We start from the raw sequence: 23,207 nt of genomic DNA, 5'->3' as shown, positions 1-23,207 counted from the left end.
GGCCGCCTCCTGTCGAGATCCACTAAGAAAGATTTTAGGCAATAATCTCAGTCACGTCTTGTTAGAAGGGAAGGCCACCTCTGTACCAGCCTCTCTAGTCAAAGTGGGCAGAGGTGGCAGGCCCTTATGTCTAGGCTAGCAACAGACTTTAACACTTAAGGATCCCCACAAACTCCACAGTAGACTAGACCTATCGATTTACCCTTATGCCCCAATATCTTAACATTCCAGTCAGTGATGTGCCACTTCCCGATAATAATTGGTTTGCCCAGATTTAAGTGACACATCAGTTTTTGCTGTATTCAATGTAGGTTTAATTGGGAGATAGCATTCTGGTGAGACTCGCAAACCACACTTACCACTATTTCTTGGAACATGTTGCCTTGCCACTACACCCAGACCAGCCAATAAGCAAGAGATTGACTAGCAAAATGAGTTGTAATACGTGGTCTACTGATAGTGGCAGTTCAATGGTGGGTTGGAAAAGGGGATTTCAAACTCTGTTCGAGCGAAAGCGACCCAATGCATTATCCATAGAGAAGCATTAGCCATTGAACGTCTCATTAAGGAACAGCATGATATACTTAACACTGTTATAGGTACAAACAACATTAAAAACATTCTTAAAATGTAAAACTTTTTAAACAAATGTACAAGTACATGGAATCTGAGCCCTTATATTTTATTTTACAGTAATTGTTGGTTGCCTCTTGGTAACTCCCTTTCTAAGCTGAGACACGGAATATACGCTTACCAGAAGGATAAAAACCATGTCATTACCGAATCAAGTTTTGAATTAATTTTAACACGTAGATTTTTATTTTAAGCTCATTTAATTTTGTATACCTTAAAGAAATGTTTTTTATTTTATATTTCAATTATAATTTAATAATTTCCCGATATTGTATTAAACTATTGTAAATGTACTGTATACAATATGAGGTTGAGTAGTAGAGCGGGCTTGATAGCCCCAACTCCGCCTCTTTAATAAAGGCATTTTTCATTTCATTTCATTCATTAATTGATGAGAACTTTCAGCCGAAGATAGCTTTTCTTACTGAATTATATACTAAGTAATTGCAAGAAAAGAACACAAATATCTTAATCCTGTCAGACGCAATAGAAGGTTAAAAAAAGAAACTTGATTTGCGGAAGGCTATCCTAAAGGTTAATACACTAGATTTTCCACCTTGAGACAGATTTTTGAAGAAATATCTTCCCAAACTGAATGTATTTTGATGAATCTCTCCCTATTAACTCTACTGTGTGAGTATCAAATCCGTTTAACAAAGAAATACATCTAAACGTTGAAGAGAGTGAACAACTGGTTCAATTCCAAACAGATATTTTGTTAAAGACTGAATTATTTGCTAGACTTTTAGTGTAACGTCGAAAAAAGTGAACCGAAAATAGACGGAAAAGTATTGCTTGTATTAATCCCGTTGAAATCCGGAATTGTATTACTCCAAGTCTAACAGCAATATAATAATAATGTTCTCCTTTCAAAATGTGAATAGTATAGTTTTACATACTTGATTAAAAACAGTGTCTTTACTTAATATTTTTTATGATGGATAATTTACAATAAGCACATAGGTAAACACTTCACTGATGTGAATTATAGAGTTAAACTACTTTATTGTTATTCTTCGTTGACTCCATTTAAATGAGCTGAGATGATGGGGCACCGCAGAAAGTAATACACATCTAAAGAGAGCCTTGAGTCCAAAAAGTTTAGGAAACACTGCTTTATGCCAATGCTGTTTTTATTTGGGAACAGAAAAAAAATTGCCAACAGTTTATAGGTGCAGTGTTCAACATACAGTGTTGAAATCGTAGGGTGTGCGTGATGCAGATAAAGGGCTATATTAAACACCTCTTATAAATTAAGTTACTTAAAAGACTGAGTCTACATTTACATTTCTATAAAAATAAGTTTTACACAAAAAAATTAAGATATTTATTACATTCTTTTTCTGTTAAATTACCAGTTATAGTAAAACAAGTTGAATTAAAAATTGTATTAGGTTGTTTTAATTATTTGTATATGGAGATTTTATTAATTTTTATATGATTGTTGCTAACAACTTTGGCTATTTAATCTTTGCTGTATCTCTTATAGTTTCCAAGATCTATTCAGTCTACATACAGTTTGGAAAACTGAAGACTATATTCAGCAATACAGTTACTTAATTAATTTTTAGCCTTCATTATGGTATATGTATGCTTGCTTTTTCAAATTGCAAATATGGAACTAATTACATTTTTCATAATGTGAGTTCAATTTTCTTTATGCTTTATGAAGTATTATAAATATTTTGTTTGTTTATCTTAACATATTTATTGCATTTTAGTACCAAATATTTATTTTGAGGTTTATACACTAATAATAGATTAATGCAGCATGCTTTCTCATTTGATTAGCATTTGTTTCAATTTTCTTGTGGAATATTGCTAATAAAAGCCAAGACAATTACACATTTCCAGATGTTTTGCTATATTTTGAAATAAATAAAATTACAGCACATAAAACATGAGAATATAGACAATTTAATATATGTTTTAAGAAGGAAGGAAGGAACAAAATCTTATAGTAGTAATTATTTAATGGGTACAATAAACTTGAAATACAGTATTATTTCCTTTGATTAAGAAATAAAAATACATTTATTTCTAAAACTATGCACTTTATAGAACTTAATTGTAACCACAGAACATTCTTTTCTGGTTTAATTGTGGTCCAATATTGCTTCAAATGAAAATGGCATAAAACTGTAGCCGGTTCCTGTATAAAACTTACTTTGGAACTCAACCCAATGCAAACGCAATGTATGGAGGAAGGCAGATAGCCCTTCCATCAGTACAAGTATTCCAACAGTAAGGATTGCCCAGAAGGCAAATACAATCCACAATATAAAACCACCAATAAATCCATCAGATTCTAGTCCACGACGTAATACCATATTCCATAGCACTTCTGCAAGCTGACCGTGTGCGAGAGACAGAGCCCACAAGCGTAAATATGAGGCAGTATGGCTGATTGATCCAAGCACATACTCTATAGTGTGAATACCTTGATGTATCCACATTTCTGTTGTGTCTGCATCTTCCTCAGCATGCATATTTGACTTTCCTTTTTGCGATTGTATACCTGTTTCTGTTTCCCCATTGTTGTGTTGGTTACTTAACATTTTTTTCTTTTCCTTCATCAATAAATAAGGCTTGGTCAGCAGCATCCAAGGAATGCAAATTCCAGCCATGAACACAAGTAAATATTGTAAGTACTGTTGCCCTCGATACATCCATGGGCTGCAGGGCTCATTGACTGGAGTGTTCTTGAACATAACCATATTTATAAATGTAATAAGTATGGAGGGAGCACAGAAGGGTCCAGTTTCCACAGGATTAGTTGGCCCATAAAGTACCCACTTAATGAAAATGAGTACAACCAAGTAAAAGAAAAGAGCCATCAAAAATATAACTTGAGGTAAAAACATTGTGAATATACTTGATGTTTTCTTATAGTAAGTATAATTCCAAATGCTAAGAACAACCCCAAATAACATGTGAATTACACCAAAAATAATTGAAATTTTCATTTTGTATGCATTCAGGAAACGAATTTTATTTTCTGCTAATTGCCATACTGGATCCATGCCAACAGAGTAAGGTGAATCTCGGCAAGCATCTTTAGGGTCCAATTCCAAATGTGTATTATTCATAATATAATCAACATCATTAACCACCATCCAACTGGAACCAAATATATTAACAGACTTGCTAAAGATATCATTGTAAATAAATCCAGTGTATATAGAGAACAGTCCCATTAACAAAATTATGTAACGTCCACCAAAAAAAATGTTCCAGATTTCATTATTAGACTTTTTTGCAGAGTAATATCTTTCATTAATGACCATCCAAGTAGCAAACAGAAACATGATAGTTCCATGCCCAAAGTCTCCAAACATAATAGCAAATAGAAAAGGAAAAGTAATTATGGTAAACGGAGCAGGATTTACTTCCCGATAATTTGCAACTCCATAAGCATCTATTAAAGCTTGAAAAGCAGCAGTGAATTTATTTGTCCGATTGTATGTTGGTGGTTCCTCAAGTGTGTCCATTCGGTTAAGAATTGGAGGGATTGAACTGCCACTTTGTTCTGATCCTCTGCGCAAAGCTTGTTGTATGGTATTCTCATCTGATAATGGTTCCCAAAACTCAGCTATCAGGCACTTTTGGGTTACATCTAAATTAAATGAATTAAGGGTATGATATATAGCTTTGATCTTACCAACTTTAATAAACCAATTCCTAATGTGTTTAGCTGCTGCCGTTAACACTCTAAGACGATGGTCCTGTGTTTGTCCTAATACGATTTTCAGGTCTTCTATTCTTGTCATGACACCTATAGCCATATCTCTTCGGTCTGCTGGGGTATCAGGACAAGGGTATACAGTAGCTCGAAACCCCTCACAAATCTTTTTGACACGTATTTTCAGCTGCTCTCCTTGGAAGAAAATTATAAATACCACTTTAGGAATTAGGTTGCTGGTTGTGGGATCTTCAAGAAAGCATTCAATTTCCGTCATTCGCAGATACACATTACCCCGACAAGCACGCCATAACATACGCTCAAAAGCAGGAACCCGTTCACGATGTACTACACCTGTTACGAAGCCAAGTTTATGGTGCTGACCTCCGGGCCTCATTCCCTCTTCCCCCATAAGTAACTGCTGGTCATCACCTGTTCCTGGATCTGGAAATAGTGGTACATATGTTTGTGGCTTTACGCCTAGTCCTGCTTCCTCAAAAAATATTTGTGTCTTCCGAAGAATATATTTAAGTTCTGTAAGCTCCAAAAAGTTTCGTTTCAATGTTTCTGCATTTTGGTTTACTTCTCGCAACTCATTTTCTAATTTTTCAAACATTGCCTCTAAATTGATCATTTCTTTGGGCTGTGGAGCTTTTGGATTTTCTTTAGTATCCAAAATTAATATATTATTCTTCTTAATTTCTTTCTCCATGTACCTTAACTTTCTCTCCATCTCATCACAACGACGGACTTCATTAACAAATTTCCTCTGAAAAGCACTCATTTCCGGATTCAAATCACGAAACTGAACTAAACCAAGTTCACCCAATTCTGAAACGCATGCATATGCTGATTCACTTTGGATAAATAACTGGCAGAGAGCCATTTCTTCACTTCTAAACAAAGAACCCATATTTAGAGATACAATAAAACTGTAAGTTTAGTTAAATAATCCTTCCAAATGTTAGTATACGCCTTATTGTGCATAAAAACATAACAGTACCTTACTCATTGTCAAAACTTCATGAATTACTTCACACAATAATAATCGTATCAATTTATAAACTATATGCTTATTAAGACATAACCATATGAAAGTTTGGTAACTGCAATGCACATAATCATAAAAAAATACTTGTCTCGAACATATAATGGGATGACCACATAAAATAGCAACAAACTTGGTCTTCAAAGATCTAAATAAACGCTTTAATTTCTCACTACAACGGGTACAATGAGAATGGCCGTAACCGAGACCACGCCTACTACATTCCGTCTTGAAAGTTGACGAATGACAGTAACGACAATATAAAGTATGAAGGGACCAATTAGAAAGCACCACAGAGTATGAAACAATGGGCATCACAACTTAACCGAAGACTACTATATTTAATGAAAAAAGTGCAATTGTTTTCCATAAATGTTGACTCTCCATATGCTTAAGAAAATCAGTTTTGTACAATATGACCCTTTACTATATAACATATACTAGATAGTTACACAAACTGAACGATTACTAAAACCATTATCAAGAGTATCAGGTCCGCTACACATTGAATGCATAAGAGATAATGGCCTTTTCCAGGTCACCGCACATTGGACATCATCCTGAGATCTGACAGAGGATGCACAATATGAACATGATTTTTCTTTCACATAATGAATGAGCCTTTTATTTAGCAGTTTCTTCCTAGCAAGTATGCTGAAGTTTAAACACCGAACTGATAGTTTTTAGCAATAAAAGTAAAGAAAAATATTGTAAAGTGAACATTATAATGAAGTTTTCAACGAAAGAGGTTTTAAAATACAAATCATTAATTTTTTAGCCAAATTTGTTAAATCAAAAAATCAGCAGACGAGAACTGCAAGGTGCATATATTTCACATAGCAATTGCCACAAAGATTAATAGTTATTATAAATTAATAAGTTTGAACATAAACATTATTGCTAAAGTAAAATTTGATCACACCAGGAGCGTGATTGTTGCTGTTGGTAACTCTTTGAGGGCAAACTACAAAAATTATTACCAATTCTATGTTGTTGTTATTATTTATTCATATTTTATTCCTGAAATTGATGTAAACAAAACATGTTGTAGTGTGTAAGATAAAACACTAAAAAATTACAAACTTGATTTCTTTACTTTGGACTTACACAGTTTTTGTAAACATTTAATTAAAATATGTTATAAAATGAACCAATTCATATTTTGATCTGTTACCCAGGTAAGTACTTACTATCTTGAGGGATGTTTTTCGTTTTCATCAGCAGTAAAGGCAGATTTGGAAAAGCTAATCAGAATCAAATTAATTATAGTTAAAAGACATTTAAAGAGCCACTGTTTCCTTAATTTGTCGACATCCATTCCACACATGGAAGTTCATTATTCCTCTGAACTTCCTGTGAAAGATACGTTTCAGCTGAAAAGATGAAACAAAAGACTCTTAACATTGTTTATAGAATCTATTAAAACCATTTTCTTTCAAATCGGGGTGGTAGTTGGCAAAATTTATATTTACCTCTGTATCTTGTAATCTTGTTTAGTATTTGGTACAAGGTACAAGACATTTAGACACCCAGGTTTATGATTCGACCTGAATTGTGGGTAATATTTAAGACTACATTACTCGCGTGCCGTAGTTTAACTCACTTAAATGTGTTTGATAATAAACTCATAATTATTATTTAATAAACGAAATAAAGGATCTCAATGTAAAAAAATCTATGTTACATTCCTAGACAAACTGCATTACTCACAGACGGTATAGCTTTAAGCTTACTTTGGTCCGGAATTCTGTCTGACGTCTATCTCAACAGTATAAGAACCAATTAAATCATTCAGGGTGATAATAAATACAGAAAAATAATTTTATTTTATTATATATGCGTAGGTGATACGGTCGTGTTGTTTAATAGAAATTAATATAAGACAGCTGAACCTCGTCTGTACCTTTCTTAACAAAAATTCTCAATTGAAATGTAATCATGTAGTAGAAATAATAAACTAAATTTTAATAATTTTGAATATTCAAACAAATTAAATTTAAGAATTAATAAAAACTCACTAACAGCGGCCAAATTATTCATCCCAGCTCATACCTTTCCATTCACAAAATAGGAGCCCACAGTTCATTAATTCATAGGTACAAGGATACATTAAATACATTAATTCATAGACTATTAACAAAATAATTAAATATATACATTGATTAAAAGAACCTGTAATAATTACAAATAAAGTTATAACAACAGCTAACTATTGCCAAGATGTGATGGAAAGCCTTTTTACCAAGGAAAATGGGTTATTCACACTACAAATAATTAAGATAACGTTAATACCACTTTCATATCAAATTTAGTTACATCAATTATTTGTTAAGATAATTAACTTTGATTTTGAAACAATAGTGGAACCATTTAATAAATAAATATGTCTAGTAGATGTGTAGACCAGTATAGCAATTGAACCAAAAATGCCTTGAATTTAGATAAAACTCACCGTTGTCTGAATCGTACCCGGAAGGAATACCCTTACTCCGATTTAGAATATTTATCAGTATACCAGTCAAAGTAAGAAGCTTGGTACTAAAAATCTTAAAATTTATTCTGCGAGAACACGTAGTGAAGAAACCGTTATCCTCGCTGGATGAGTTAAAGGAAGAGTAACTAGTGTGTTTATTGTATCCTTTGCTATGCTAGGTCTTCGTGTACACATAGTTTTAGTATACATTTTATATACAGAATCTACATGTCCTGACGCATTTAACTTGATAATAATTGTCTGTTAGAGACGAAGACTTCTAGTATCAAATTATTGCACAATGAGGTTGAGTGGACTGTAATTCATAGCATGCGTATTGGGGAAAAGGCTAATAAAAGGAATAAAATAGAAATATAAACAAAATGAGAACTGATTTTACCACCAAAAACAAAGCCCAATGTTATCGAAATGTTAATAAAGAAATCCAAAACCACTAAAGGTATAAGACGTCAAATTTGAATAGAAACGAAATTTTCAATATTTGTAGAATATGACTGGGACATGCCAATATAAACACCTGACTCCATAGCATTAAATGCTATTTTAATCCTCTGTGCCTGAATTGTTCATTAGGTGTAATTGAAACATTTTATCCATTGTTATAGATATACTCATGAAAGAAATAAATGTTTCAAGCAAATACTCGTAGAAGAAATCAATAGTCACACAAGCCTGAAAGAAATAATCAAGAGCAATGATGTTTTATACACATAGCTTAACAATTTCCTGAGAACAACAAAAAAGGGGTTTGAAGAAAACTAGAGAAAATTACACATTAAATTAAATACATGTATGTTTATCCAGCGTTGAGTTCTTCCATCCGTGGCCTTTCCTTTTTCGGGTTAGGACAATGCCTTGCCTGATTGGCCCCTGGGACAGAGGCTGTACCAATCCCTTACATTCCAAAATGTTCTACATTCTATTTTATCTTTAAAATGTTTCTTCTTTTACTAACCCTATAAACTTATTAGGACACAAAAGAAACATGCATGTTTGTAACTAACATCAGAATATTTTTGTCAACAATTTTGTAGAATAAATAAATTTGTAAACAAGTTGAGTACAATAATATGACATTTTAACATGTGATAAAATAATACATGTAGCTTATTCAGAAAAACAAGGTAAAAATCCAGGACATTTTTATGTTATAGTACAATTCCTATCTCAACTGGAAGTTTTATTAAGTAACGAAATGAGTAAAATTTAATTTAATGAAACCTAATTCTATGAAAACACAAATGAAGGCACCTGAACTCACAGTTACCACACCAAATGCAGTTTTTTTTAATGAACGACAACCACAAAACAATTGACCTTCGAAGCCTCATGGATAAAATTCAGGCTGTCAAATAGTTGGCTAATGAAAAAACTGAACAGAACTTTGATGATAATTTTAGGTTAATTTATGTCAATGTTTACGTGAACAAATTAATATTTATTTTTCATTAATCTACATGTGAATTTATTGTGGCTAATTGTCCAGATACCTGCAATTGATTGTTTTCAGCTGTTTTGATTATTATGTCTAATAGTACCTATTATATACATTTTCTTATCGTCATACTCTCTACTAGTGTAATATCATTTGTAGATTGTGTAAGTATACTGGCTAATAATGTATTAAGAAAGTTAATTTTTATTATTTGCCGAAACAAAGATTTCGTGGTCTTATTTATTTTCAAATTTCCACAGAAATATAAATTATATTATTGAATTCTTAATTATTATCAATAATAATCCTCTAAAATAATGCAGTATAATAAGCGGCCACCACCCCAATTGAATCATTGATATGTCGAACCAAATTACGTTTCGAATTATAGCATTAGTTCAGCTGTTTCCACCTATCTAATAAAGTGGACTAATAATTTAGTATTCAAAAACTATTTAGGTAATCTATTTATTAAATGTAACAAAACAAAATAACATTTATAAAGTTACTTTTTACTATTTTGAAGGATAAACATATCTGATAGCTTGTAACACAAATATCACATGCATATCATCATTATTGTAATTGCAGCCACTTCTCAAATACTGTAAAAATGACTACTTTGTTTGAATTAACTTTGAACAATATTCATTGGTAAGTGTGAAATTAATGGCCGGAGTGGCAAAAGACAAGTTTGTTTTGCGTCAGTAACATATTGCTATTAACAGGTAGGGTACGATAAGCGGACCCGGTTTTTTATATCGAAGAATGTAATCATCGATACCTAATACTTGCATCTCAAATCCTAGACTATCATTCGATATAAAAGTATCTATTGTCCTGAATAACAATCATATGTTTTAAATTAAAATATGAATTTAATATTTACATTGATCAAACAAACTATTATAACAAAAAATAGGAAAACTGAACACGACCATATATGCTCCTCTTACAGTTACAGTTGTTTCTTTCCCGCAATCGTGGGTTTGTCGGTACGAGTCCAACATGTTGAAGCCACGAAAAACATGTCTTATTATCTTTCAAAGCAATGTTGTCTAATTTTCTAAAATTGACTGCCATTTTTAATAATCAAATATTACTTATGTAAAATTGAAATATTACCTTACGTGTTTTATTTGAAAGTGTTTACACAGCTGTTAATATAGATTATTTAAGTTAATTGTTCAAAATAATTAATCATTAACGATTTATTATATCGATAGTTATGATTAAGTAATATCGGGTACTTTGGGATTATACCGACCACACCAGTATAAAGAACACAAAAATATAAATTTATAGAAACAAACATGATAGAACAAAAAAACAACTTTTTAATTACAAACTTACAAGCATTTCCAGGTATTGTTGTCGCTGTTATCTTATCTTTTTCGAGAATCCCGATTACGGCAGGCCACGCGGCATCACATGATTATTTAAGTTTTTTGCACGGTACATAATTGCCTTTCCATTACAATTCAATTTATATTTCTGATCAGCCCCTCTAGAATTTGGTATTTTACTGATAGGTACTATCTCGAGGGATGCTTTTCTTTCGTTGACATCAGCGTGGGGCAACACCAAAGGTGCTGCCGAGGCCCGCGCTGATGGCCGGAGGCACTCGCATTTTGGGTGGCGGAGTGTGATCAAGAATAAAAACAAATTTTGAGTGTTTTTTTCAATAAAGAGTTTAGTTTTTGTTTGGTAATGTTTGTTTTTGTTGAATTTTGTGTTTGGAAAATGTAGGGGTAAAACACGGAAGTACAACAAAGCGATGCACCAGCAGAACGGGCGGCGAGACTCTGCAATCACGTTATCTGCTAGACCGCTCGACTTTGACCTCTGTCTGAGGATGGGGAGGGGTTTGCGATAAGACAATTCCTGTTTTATATTTACGAAATATTGTTCTAAAACGCTAATCTAGTAATCAGTAGAAGCAAAATGTGAAATAACGATTCATGTTTGGGTGTGGTCAGTATAATCCCAAAGTACCTAATATCGTTTGCCAAGTTCGATAAAAAAGCCGGGTCCGCTTATCGTACCCTACCCCTATTAACTATTGATGTGTTAAATTCATTGTATTTTTAGTTGGTTTTGTTATATTATTTCGTGTCTGAAGTTTATTTTTGACAATGGAAGGATTATGAAGGAATAATCCTGTTTCCTTCATTTCATGTCTCTTTTCAAAATGTAAATATAGTTTGTATAGCCTTTAAGGAGACTTTAATAAGAGGCCTACACTCGTTATTCGATTGCTATTATTGAACAATTCGATATATTATCCAACTTCGATGTATTTAAAAATCGTACACAGTAAGAGTTGTAATAAATTACTGTAACAAGAAGAATCTCGTACATTACAATTTTAAATACACAAATTTTACAATATCATTACAAAATAACAAAATCAACTATGGCCTAGACTTAGATATCAAAAAAACCTTACAATATTTATAAATTGACCAGCTTGATATCAATAAGTAACTGCTTTTGTGAAAAGGAGGAAACAATTCTCCCCATGTGTTACCAGGAGCCAAACCTACATGTTGAAACTACTTAAACAAATCTCGTCACTTGTGAGAAATATCTTACACATTTTCCTCATATTCATCGCCATTTTCAAAGTCTCAAAATATTAGTTACTTCTTGTTGTGTATTGTTTACATTAAAATTACTATAACTAATCATTTGAAATCATATGATAAGTTAAATAAATTTTAATATCGAATTATCCTTCAGATATGATGGGCCCGTGAGTATTGTATCACTCCACCACTGCTGACCCAGAGCCCAAGTGGACAGAGAGGGGACTCATCACCATCCAGAATGTGGTCACTGGAGACATGTCTGTTAGTCAGAAGCTAGTAACTATATTTTGTGTTTCTAGTTTGACAGTGAGTATGATGGGCCGGTGAGTATAACACTGTACCACTCCACCACTGCTGACCCAGAGCCCAAGTGGACAGAGAGGGGACTCATCACCATCCAGAATGTGGTCACTGGAGACATGTCTGTTAGCCAGAAGCCAGTCGTCGCTTCTGTAGCCTCCGAGTTGCAGGTACCCCACACAGTTTTACAAAAGAAGAGAATAAAAAAATGTATTCAGCCATCAAGATAAAATTGCACTCACGTGTACTGGCTTGTCAATAACATTAATCCTTTTTAGGACCAACCGTGCGATTTATTGCCGGTTGGAACCTACGCGAGAAGAATCAGCCGTACGATCTATCACCGGTCGTAACTTATGATCTATCGCCAGCAAACTTTTATATCATTTATCGCAATATATATATATAAAATATTTTCTATGATTCAACAAGTCACAACAATATTATTTTTATACTCAATATGATCTTTTTACTTGATTATTTAATCTGAAAATTAGTCTCATATTCATGCAGGTATGTTTTCATCTTTGTTTTCAAAGTAAGCTTAGAATGGTTTTGTCTTTAATCATGATAAAAAATTCGTTTTAGCTAATATACCTAATTGGGTTATGTATGTATTTACAGATTTGAAATAGTAGAACTTTTACATTTGATACATTTATACACAATAAAATGTAAAAATAATATATAACATTTCCCATGGATAAAATATTTTAAAATTAAATTGTTTTTTATGATCAAACTTAAATTTTCACATAAAATTGTTTTTTGCGCACACACACACACACACACACACACACACACACACACACACACGCGCGCGCACACGCACACACACACACACACATGCACACACACGCACACACACATTTTATCAACCTAAGTATATATTTTTCAGCTGATTATATTATATTATAACACCTAATACCAGAGCTTTTCTGATTGAAAAAAATGAAGGGTAAATCTGATTGTTCTTTAAGACCAAAGAGAACCATAATTGTTTTGTCATTATTTTAAACCGAATCATTCGCAGACAGTTTGAATAAACTTTTGAGTCAATTTAGAATTCTCTAAAGCCATACTGCAATTTGTTTGCCTGTTGATGATAGTAATGTTGTCAGCATACAGAACAACCTCAGTTGAAACACTTTTGACAATCTCATTTGCCATAATCTAAAAGAGTAGGGATCCCAAAAACGATCCATGCAGTACACATCATATAACTTCCAGACTACTACATTGGCTATTGTTCCATACTGATAAACTGTAACATACTCATATATATATATATATATATAATTCACTTATAACATGTATATATACAAACTTTGAAATTCTGACAAGACAACACCTCAAATCTTGTAGAATTTGAGTTTCTCACAAACAATTATTGCAGCTAAGTCCTTGCCCTTGTAGCAGTGTAGAATCTCCTCAACCAACTAGCAAATCAAAGTTTGAATTATTGAGAGTCCTTTTCAAAAGCCATACTGAGAACTTGTTATTAATTGTTGGATTAAATAAAACATTAATATTTACCTAAGAATTGCTAGTATGCTCTTTGTAGCTTGTTTGGTGTTTCGTCTTGGTGACCAATAGAGAGGCCAAGTAGACAGAAGGATCATTGTTTTGTGGTAACTGATATTTTGGTGGCTTCACAAAGGAGTTTTAGGCAGTGGTCTTCCACCACTGACCATTAAAACTCGGAATCAAACACAGCAAGTCACCTCCAACAAAACCTATCCCTCCAAATTGAATTTCCATGGTCTCTTAAATAATCAATAAAAATAATAAATAATAATAAACAACATGTTAGAACACACAAAAGCTATAAATATGTACAGAACCATGTATACACTAGGTTGCAACACTTAACAAACAATATAAGCACTTTGTAGATATCGCAAGTGTGCCAGTTTCTGTTATAAACTATTGTATTGTAATCATTAAAAAGTGAATAATCTCACGCTGTTTAGAGGCCCTCCTATTTAGAGTTTGTCGTAATGTAGAGTTTTAAGATCTGAAATGTTTTTCATCACAATAATTGTTTACCATGTCAATTCAGTAAACATATTTGGTTACAATAGTTTATAATTAAAAAAATTGCTTTTCAGTCGCTTTCGAAGAAGGATGGGATCTACAGAATAAAATCTGTTGTAAGAACTAAAACTGGGAAAGAGATATCATTTCTCTCGTTTGTTAAAGCTGTAAGTATTATTTTTAGTAAGAATTTCTTATAATTATTACTAGTATTGTAAAGTGAAGTTATAATTTAGTGGTTTGGAAGTGGTAATGCATAAGTGCATGACTATAACAAATTAATCAATATTTTACTTAGTTTGTAAAACAGTACACACTGTATAAGTATAAAAAAAAAAAAATATACATACTTCTTTAACCCTTTGGATACCATCCCCAAAATAAAACATACTATAGGTGAACCGCTAATAAAGAAACCTGCGCAGAAGCAAATATTTGAGCAGCACAGCGCAGGAGGGGCCCCCCTCCGGCGGGGGGGGAGTGGCGAGTGTGCGGAGCATCCTCTTGTCAGCTGTTTAAATCTTGTCTTGCTCGCGCCATATTGTTTATACTGCAGTTACTTACTTGGACCGTTCAATTCAAACGAGTCAGTCAAGTGAACGAGTGATCCGGATCGGAGTGTTTCAAAAGACCCGTTTACTTTGAAAGTTTGGTTCAATTTGGCCTGGCAACTGAATAAATTTGATACTTTTTTCCAAATCAGGTGAAATGAAAAATGAAATGAAAATGGTTTATTTTCTTAAAAATAGTACAATAAAACACATATACACGTTTTGCAACAAACGTAAGCAAATATGTAGCCTACAATGTCTGAAATCATGTATCAGAGTGTAACAATACGGTACTTATACGTAGTTAATTATTTCTTATTATAATAAACATTGCATTGATTCTATTTAATTCAATTAAAATTTGAAATAAGAAGAGTAGTATAACCGGGATGAGTCTACATGGGCCTAGGACCTGTGCGTAGGCTCTGGTCGTGAATATTGGAACTCAAAACTAATAATAAAACAAATGATTTTATAAGTAAAAAATAGTAGTTTAGTAATTTTTGATATTATTAATGGTTTTCGAATTTATTTTTAATCCGGCTGGATGGCAATGAGAACAGTGACCACGCAGGCAATTGATGAGTCACATTGATAATGATACGTAACCGAGTATAAATCTAGTTTTGCTGCACTGTCGTATGAAGTATTAGTTATGCTAATTATAGTGAAGGACAGACCGAATAACAATAAATAGCGAGGAAGGGTTAGAAGTTCAGCGATAACAAGGGACAATAAGTCTATATACTTCTTCGCCATCTTACGATAGTAACCCATTGTTCACGCGTGTTTTTTAAACCAGTTAAGATTAGGTAATTGCAACACAGAAGCAAAGTTGTAACTCAAACACACGTTATGGTACAAAACTTGAGAAATATAATACAAATTTGTTACGCTGAATGTTTTTTTTTAATATAGAAACTGTAATGACGACTTGTTGCGAGTACCGTGTGTTATGAGTATAAGTTGTCAACGCAGTTGTCAAAAGAGTATGAAAATTAATGTATAAGTAAATAAGAATGGTTTTGATTAACAAATGTCTTATAGTCATTAGTTCTTCCTCGAAGAAAATTAATTCTAAAGAATATGTTGTACTCTTAAAAGAACATTATTTTTAGTATTGTTTTTTGTTAAAAATTATTGGCTCAAGAATAGTTTTTGAAAGCAGCACCATGGACTATAATACCAAATGAAAGTTGGGATTGAACGAAAGCAAAATAGACCACTTTAATTTCCTTATCTGTGAGTACTTCTCGTAATTGTCTGAAGGCAAAAATGTACTTGTGGATTTTATTTGTCAAAAAATGAATGTGTTTTGATACATTCACATTATGATGTGATTTTTTTAAATATACTTGCAGGTATTGAATCGTGCCCAAGAGCGAAATTTCCTCTCAAACTGGATACGTAACATATAACCTCTTGTAACAGTGCGTAAGTTAAAGGTCGAATGAAGCCTATAAGATCTGTCTTCGAAAAAGATTGTTATATTTGAGCCATTACAGTTCGCCAAGTCTGACCCACATTAGTAAAGAATTTATTAAATTCGTTAGGTACTTCAAGCTTAATTTTGTCATTGAATAATTTGGTATTTGGCAAATATTTATTTAAGGAAGAAACTTTGTTAACCCCTCTATCACTCAATTTAATTAAAACCCCCAAAACATATTTAAATCCTCATTAGCTTGGTCGAATTTATCACAAAAATAATATTTTTTAATCGCTTTAAATTTCTGCTTACAATGTTCCTGCAATTGACATAGCGGGTTTTAAGCTCCACATTAAATGGTTGCTTTTTCACTAATTTACGTAATTTATCTCTTTGTCTTATAGCATGAACTAAATCTGAAGTAATCCATGGTTTTAGCGTTTATTAACCTCGTTTTAAATTTATTCGATTGTCTATTGAAATAATTGTAATAATATTCTGTAGTTGTAATATAAAAACATTAACATTAGTGCTGTTAAAAATTGATTGCCTATTAGCATTTAAAAGGTTATCATGTGGTCGATATAGATGCGATGTGCAGGGTCGATCTGAGAGGAGGCGTTCTGTGTAAAAGTGTGCGTAATATTATTTTAATGACTCAGCCTGGGTATTATGAAAAGTGGTGGTAACTTAATCGATTAAATGGTTAAAATGTGTTGTTATTTATAAAAATAAATTATTTTCAAACATTGCAATGTCTGTTTGATGTTTAGTAATTTATCGAAACATTTGTAGTGAAATAATCTTATGATAAATCAAAGGCATATGAATCAACCAAGTCCATTGTTCTTAAGTATTAACGTTTAAAATATTTAGTAATGCATATAGTAACATACAGTTAATTTTTGTTAATCAGTTCTAATAATAATATATATTTACATTTACTAGATTCCTGAAACAATATATTTATTGTTATATATCTATCCATTCACTGTAAAATATGTTGTTTCTTCCTCTATCCGAACACATTTTTGCAAGCAGATTCTTTCATTCACTTGGTCATTACATCCAGTCGTTCATTTTGTTCAATCAACACGATGACCGGTAAAACACGCTCTAGCGGGAGGCTTAGTAACTCTGTACTGACCGGTTCAACTGAACGGGTCGCAGCAGTGAACGATACCGACTGAGCCGGATTAGTCAGCTGATTTTATTAGATTGAAATAGAGTGAGCGCCGAGCAGTGGTGGGGATGCTTGGAGGGGCGGCGGAGGGATATTTACCCCACCCTGCGTGAACTCAAATCAACCAAGGTTTTTTTGTTAGCGGTTTACCTATAGCTCAAATAACCAGGCTTGTTTTAGGCATTTTGCATAGTTTCACTACTATGATTGTAAACCTGTAATGCTTATAGCTAGAATGATAATTTTGTTGTTGGTTTATTGCTCATGATATCCTCTTTCATGCCATTTAAGTACATAATTGTTGTAAACTTTTATAAAATTTTGATTTTAACTGTAGGATATAAAACTAAAATGTATACAAAATAAATATTTTTAGTTGACTATGAGAAAACATGTTTTGAATTATTTAACATCATATGTGATTTTGTTATCTGTTCTATTATTATTTGCCTATATTATTTCCAAAATTGAGTGCAAAATCTGAATTTTTGGAGGATATATATGTAAGTATGTAATACATGTTAAGGAAAAAAGAAGAAACTTTTTATACTTACTTTGTATGTTTTTATATAAAACTACAATATTTGAAAATTATAAAAATTACCTACTTACCAACATTAATACTTCTTTTTAATTTTTACCTGTTAGTATGTAAGCTTTAAATTTTGTTTTCATAAAAAGGTTGTGTTCTATTATTGTTTGCTACAGAATAATTAGGCTTAAATGTAAAAAAAACGTTACAGGCTTTCATTAAAATTTTGCACACATCATAAAATACACAATTGTATCACCACTTGAACATAACCGAACAAACAAACATGTTACTAGACATAAACAAGTGTCATGATTAACTAGAACAGATCAAGTAATGGGTAATTACGGAACAGAAACGGAACAAGTTACATTTAGTCAAAACGTTGTCAGAAATATGATAAGTTAAGTTATTTATACCTCTTTTCGTAATGAGCATATATTAGTTAAAGAGATTGTTATATTTAGGTACAATGTTTAATAAGTAATAAAAATGTACTATATTGTATTAAAAAATATTTTATTGGTTTTATCCATCGGTCAGTACTGATGCTACCATTAATAGAAACTGGTGTCTGTTGTCCTGTTGACTGATTTTATTTACTGTTCAATGAGATGTTTGTGTATCAATAATCATGTTTGATTTGCTTGTTTACTCTACAACCTCAGTTAAATAAATAAAAACAATAAAATAACATAAAATATTTTATGTATGATAATTTTTGTATGATATTATTTTGGCACTCTCTACATCTGTTTACATGACCAGTGCCTCCTAGTGGAATCGTATTTGTCAGACTCTGTGACGGTGAGTGTAGACTACGCAGGCACAGTGATAGCTGTTACTCTCTCCCCAACCATCTCAGTCTGTGAGGGCCATCCAGTCAACACTGCTGACCTACGCAACTTCAACACAGTCCTTCAGTTCCGACACATGGAGCAGGGACCGATGTCAGTACACAACTTTTAATCACTTATAATTTTCTTAAGGCATTTGTATAGTTATTGTACTTAAAAAAGTATCTTCTCAATGTTGCCATAATATCATCAATAGCAATTTAGATCAATACCAGATCTCATTAGAGTGTAGAATACCACTATTACAGTATTTTACAAGACTTCAAAATGTATTGTATGCTACGTTAACATAAGTATAACAGACAAAATTCAATTTTTTTTTTGTAGTAAAATTTATAAATTGATATTCCAGTTTAAATTTCATTTGATATTATTAAGTGGTAATCCATTCCAACTAAACCAATGGATTTAATGCTGGTATTGTTTCCAGAATATTTATTATCTTCTAAAAGTTGGTATACATGTCTGATAGTTATTGATTGTAATCTACATACCGGTACATGATTTATTGAAAGAAATTTAAAACAAAATCGGACCCAAACTGAATTTATGGGTTCTTCTTTTTCATTTCCCCCAGGGGCTTATAATCTCTATGAGTACATGGATGGTGACCATGGGGTTACCTGAGCTTAGTCTGTCATTACTTCAACTTACTTGCAACATGTTTCTTCTATGGGACATACATTTTACTTCCTTTCCAAAAGTAATCCCACTCTTCTTTCTATCTATAGCCAAACTTGGCTACTGTCTTGTATTTCCGACTCTGGAACTCTCCAGTAGTTTTTCCCTCCCTTTCCCTGTTTTTAGCCTGTTCCAGTAAATGACACGCTAGGAGCCCTATCTAGTGCTGGTGAGAACTGATGTGAGCTTGTCTCTGCCTTGGTAAACAATGAAAACCGGGTCCTGGGAACTGAGGTAAGCCCACCTCACAAGCTAGGGTTTGGGAGACACTCTAGGGCATGATTCGTTCCTGGTTAATCAGCTCTTAACACGATGGGCTGGTAAAACTTCTATGGAAAATCACCCCTCACATCATTAGGACAAGTGAACTAATTAATTTTAGCCAGGAATCAGAGAAATATCGATAAAAAAAACACCAATTCTCTGACTCAAAAAAATGAAATGGAAGCTAAACAAAGAAAATTCCATAATCCGTGCATGGATTTCTCTAGACTCCTCACAACAGAGATTCCAACACTAAGACACGTATTCGACTAGGACACACTACTGACTCACAGCTACCTTATGAGCCGACATGTCCAGCCGATCTGCGACACTGCTGTTATAGTGTAGCATGTTCTTGTCGATTGTCCTCGGTAGTTGGAGCACAGGTGCAATGCGAATCTGCCAGCTGCGTTGAACAATATTCTGTATGAGAATGAATCTGTGTAAGGGGTTCTCCTCTCGTTTTTTAAAGAGACCTCACTAGTAAATATTCTTTAATCTATAACCTTGTTATTATTGAATTTAAATTAATTTATTTGTTGTTAATCGTTATCTAGTTTTTAGTTTTCTATTATTGATTTAATTTTAGTCAATTCAATATAGAAAAATAATAATGAAAAAATTGTAGCTTCAATTTTTTTTGTAAAGTTTAGTTTACATGCTTGCATTTATATAGGAATCTAACACTACCAAAAAACACATATAGATGTCAGTTGACTAAGGGTGTTGATAACCCAAGTTTTTTTTCGTGTAATTGTTCCAAATTTTTATTTATGTTGTTATTGGGAAGATTAGTTTTCTTATTTCTCTCTGGTACGAATTAAACCAGTTTAACTTTACAGATGGAATTGTCCTTCTTGATTGATGGTATAAATATTGTTAATGAGTGCTTTTGTGAAACATATCACTCCTTTCAAAACAATCTTTTCATTAAAAAATATTTTAAGTATGTCAGCTCAAATGTATTGTTAGATATAAACTTATTTAAAATTATTATTTTTTCTTATAGGCCTGACACAGCCGCATACATCCAGAAACTGGAGAGGGAACGAGAAGCAAGAGAACGAGGAGATGTCAAAGACAATCGCTCCTTTCTGGCAAAATATGTAAGCTCAGCAATTTATTTTATTATTACTACCAAGTAACAAATATTCTGTACCCAGCAGAGATCACTTTTGGCTGGTTTATACTTTCCAGTTGAACCCACCTCAGGGTCCCCCCGACCGTGAAACCGGGAATAAGCCATGAATTTCGTTGACCGTGGATAAACCCTAAATAAGCGAATTAATGTACAAACTGAAAATCTACAATGCGATTAAATGAATTAACATGCATCATGCCGTGACTCTTTCGTAAGGCCTGGTTCATATGTTAGCGAGAATCACGCCAGTCTAATCGTGAGGACTGGCGGCGATCAGTCTTGGGGCTATTTATTAATGTACCAGATAAAATAGAGCAGTTTATTCAAGCGAGCGCGAGCTGGCTGACTGCTGCGTGCAGGAGCAACGATCTTAAACAACTGCCACTACTAATAGATCGCAGTTGACAGCGGTGTTTTGCACTCCCGGAGACGTAGTAGTATTTGGGAGAGCATTGAACGGTTTACACTGGCTACTAGTTGTCACAGTCGATCGGCTAACCTCATGCTAATTTTTCTGGAATATGGATCTCAGTGGATTCGGTTTCCATAGATACTCAATTACGTATAAACATTAATCTACTTTTTGTACACTATAATGTAGATATTTTACCATTTTTTATTTGCAATTTTACACATGATATCTGTGGACTAACCACTAAATCAAAACTTCTATTTATTTTTATTTGATTGCTTTCGTCACTTATAATAAGATTGATCACCTTAGAAAAATATACCCATACTTATGAGTAATTGTTTACTTGATAATTTATTATTGTTATTTATTTAACAATTATAGTACTTTATAAGTAGTTTTTCTCACCAGTGTTAGTACTTTTACCAATATGAGTTCCAGGCCACTGCACGCACTCGTAGCACGTTTTGGCACTAGATACTGAAATCGGTCACTCCGTGTAAAAATCACAATCTTTTTCTATTTTTATTTGTAATGTTTATAAAAACTATTGGCCCTGAAATTATTATTTTTATACCGTAAAAACTATGAAAGAGCCATGAATTTGATGATTAAAATCGGGTAGGAATCTTGTACCACTGGGCACAGCAAAAACCGATGTGTCGCTTAAATCTGGGCGACCTTACGGATGTCCAGGAGTGGCTTATCACCAACAACAAATGTCGAGATTCTGGGGTGCAAGGGCAAGGGTAGTTAAAAGTCTAGTCTACTGTGGGAGATAACTGTTGGAGTTTGGTGGGGTCTGTTCCTTAACTATCAGAGGTTCAACAAGGGTATGCCAACCCCTGCCTACTTTGACTAGAGAGGCAGGTTCAGAGCTGACATCCCCTTCTTTCGGGGAGACATGACTTTCAGATTAGTGCCCTAATTCTTCCTCATAGATCTCAAAAGGAGGCGGCCCCTATACCCTAACCTTACCCATCCTGAATATCCTGTCACTCCGGAAGCAGCGCTAAGGTTCTTATAGGTCTAAGTGCAATTTGTAAGCTTCTTGTACTAAGAGAACAAACAAAAAAACAAATATTCTGAAAACGTGTATACTCTTGTGTTGATGGTTTTATAATGTGTTTACACTAATTAAGAATATGATATTGTAGTATTTGAGACATGACGTATTGTGTTCCAGTGGATATACATTGTGCCAGTGGTGATATTCGCAGTACTATCTGGAGCCAGTACTCCAGAGGCAGGAGGGGGCCGATAGCCACAGTCACAACATTACTGCTCTAGTCAGGTCATCCGAATATACTTTTGCACTGTTTTAAGTGGATTTATGTAAGACTTTCAATGTAAGTTACTTGTTATTAAAATGTAATGTATCAAATATTGTGTTATGCTATATTTGTAAATACCAAATGACACTTTCCTCACTTCTTGGACAAAAATTCGTATAAACTAAAACATTTGAGGACGATATATATTTTCAGATTTTTCATGCCAAAGAGACTGTCAAGTTTTCACTAATACTACAATGGTTATTTAGAAAATTGTACCTTCTAAACTAATAAAAATATTCAATCAAATTTTCAAAAATTATTTGGATGAATCCTGGAAGAATAAAAAGAATAAATATTTTGCTTTGTGCTGAATGCAAATTTTATTGACCTACAAAACTTTTTATTCATTAACTTATTTCACACATTAGAAAAATATATAAATATAATAGAAAAATTTAAACAGCCCTAATTGCATGATATATATATATATATATATATATATATATATATATATCATGCATAATATAATATATATATATATATATAATTTTTACAATAAATATTGAATCACAAAAAGTACTTGCTCCGCCGGGACTCGAACCAGGATCTCTCTAAAAAAAACACACTATTCACAGAGTACATTTTTAGGAAAGTATGTTC

General features: G+C 32.9%; 2 protein-coding genes across 2 annotated transcripts; one reads left to right on the top strand and one right to left on the bottom strand.

Moving 5' to 3' along the window:
- Positions 1–2,588: 2,588 nt before the first annotated feature.
- Positions 2,589–5,541, bottom strand: LOC124372325 (V-type proton ATPase 116 kDa subunit a1-like). The gene has a single exon (XM_046830706.1). It carries the CDS (start codon positions 5,226–5,228, stop codon positions 2,730–2,732), a length of 2,499 nt encoding a protein of 832 aa, XP_046686662.1. The 5' UTR covers positions 5,229–5,541; the 3' UTR covers positions 2,589–2,729.
- Positions 5,542–9,220: 3,679 nt separating this feature from the next.
- LOC124372324 (ER membrane protein complex subunit 10-like) lies at positions 9,221–22,654 on the top strand. Its single transcript, XM_046830705.1, has 6 exons — positions 9,221–9,456; positions 12,183–12,353; positions 14,295–14,387; positions 18,684–18,865; positions 20,727–20,823; positions 22,457–22,654. The coding sequence occupies exons 1-6, from the start codon at positions 9,382–9,384 to the stop codon at positions 22,532–22,534; spliced, it is 696 nt and encodes a 231-aa protein (XP_046686661.1). The 5' UTR covers positions 9,221–9,381; the 3' UTR covers positions 22,535–22,654.
- Positions 22,655–23,207: the final 553 nt, after the last annotated feature.

Source organism: Homalodisca vitripennis, unplaced genomic scaffold, assembly GCF_021130785.1.
Source record: "Homalodisca vitripennis isolate AUS2020 unplaced genomic scaffold, UT_GWSS_2.1 ScUCBcl_2920;HRSCAF=8080, whole genome shotgun sequence".
In the NCBI taxonomy this organism is placed as follows: domain Eukaryota; kingdom Metazoa; phylum Arthropoda; class Insecta; order Hemiptera; family Cicadellidae; genus Homalodisca; species Homalodisca vitripennis.
Note: the sequence above shows the minus strand (reverse complement) of the source record. Positions and strands in the feature narration are given on the sequence as shown.

Coding starts and splice junctions, on each gene's coding strand:
- LOC124372325 (XM_046830706.1), bottom strand. CDS start 5,228: ATGGGTTCTTTGTTTAGAAGTGAAGAAATGGCTCTCTGCCAGTTATTT.
- LOC124372324 (XM_046830705.1), top strand. CDS start 9,382: ATGTCTAATAGTACCTATTATATACATTTTCTTATCGTCATACTCTCT. Junction 14,388..18,683: donor TTCTCTCGTTTGTTAAAGCT/GTAAGTATTATT, acceptor TTACATGACCAG/TGCCTCCTAGTGGAATCGTA. Junction 18,866..20,726: donor CACATGGAGCAGGGACCGAT/GTCAGTACACAA, acceptor TTTTTCTTATAG/GCCTGACACAGCCGCATACA.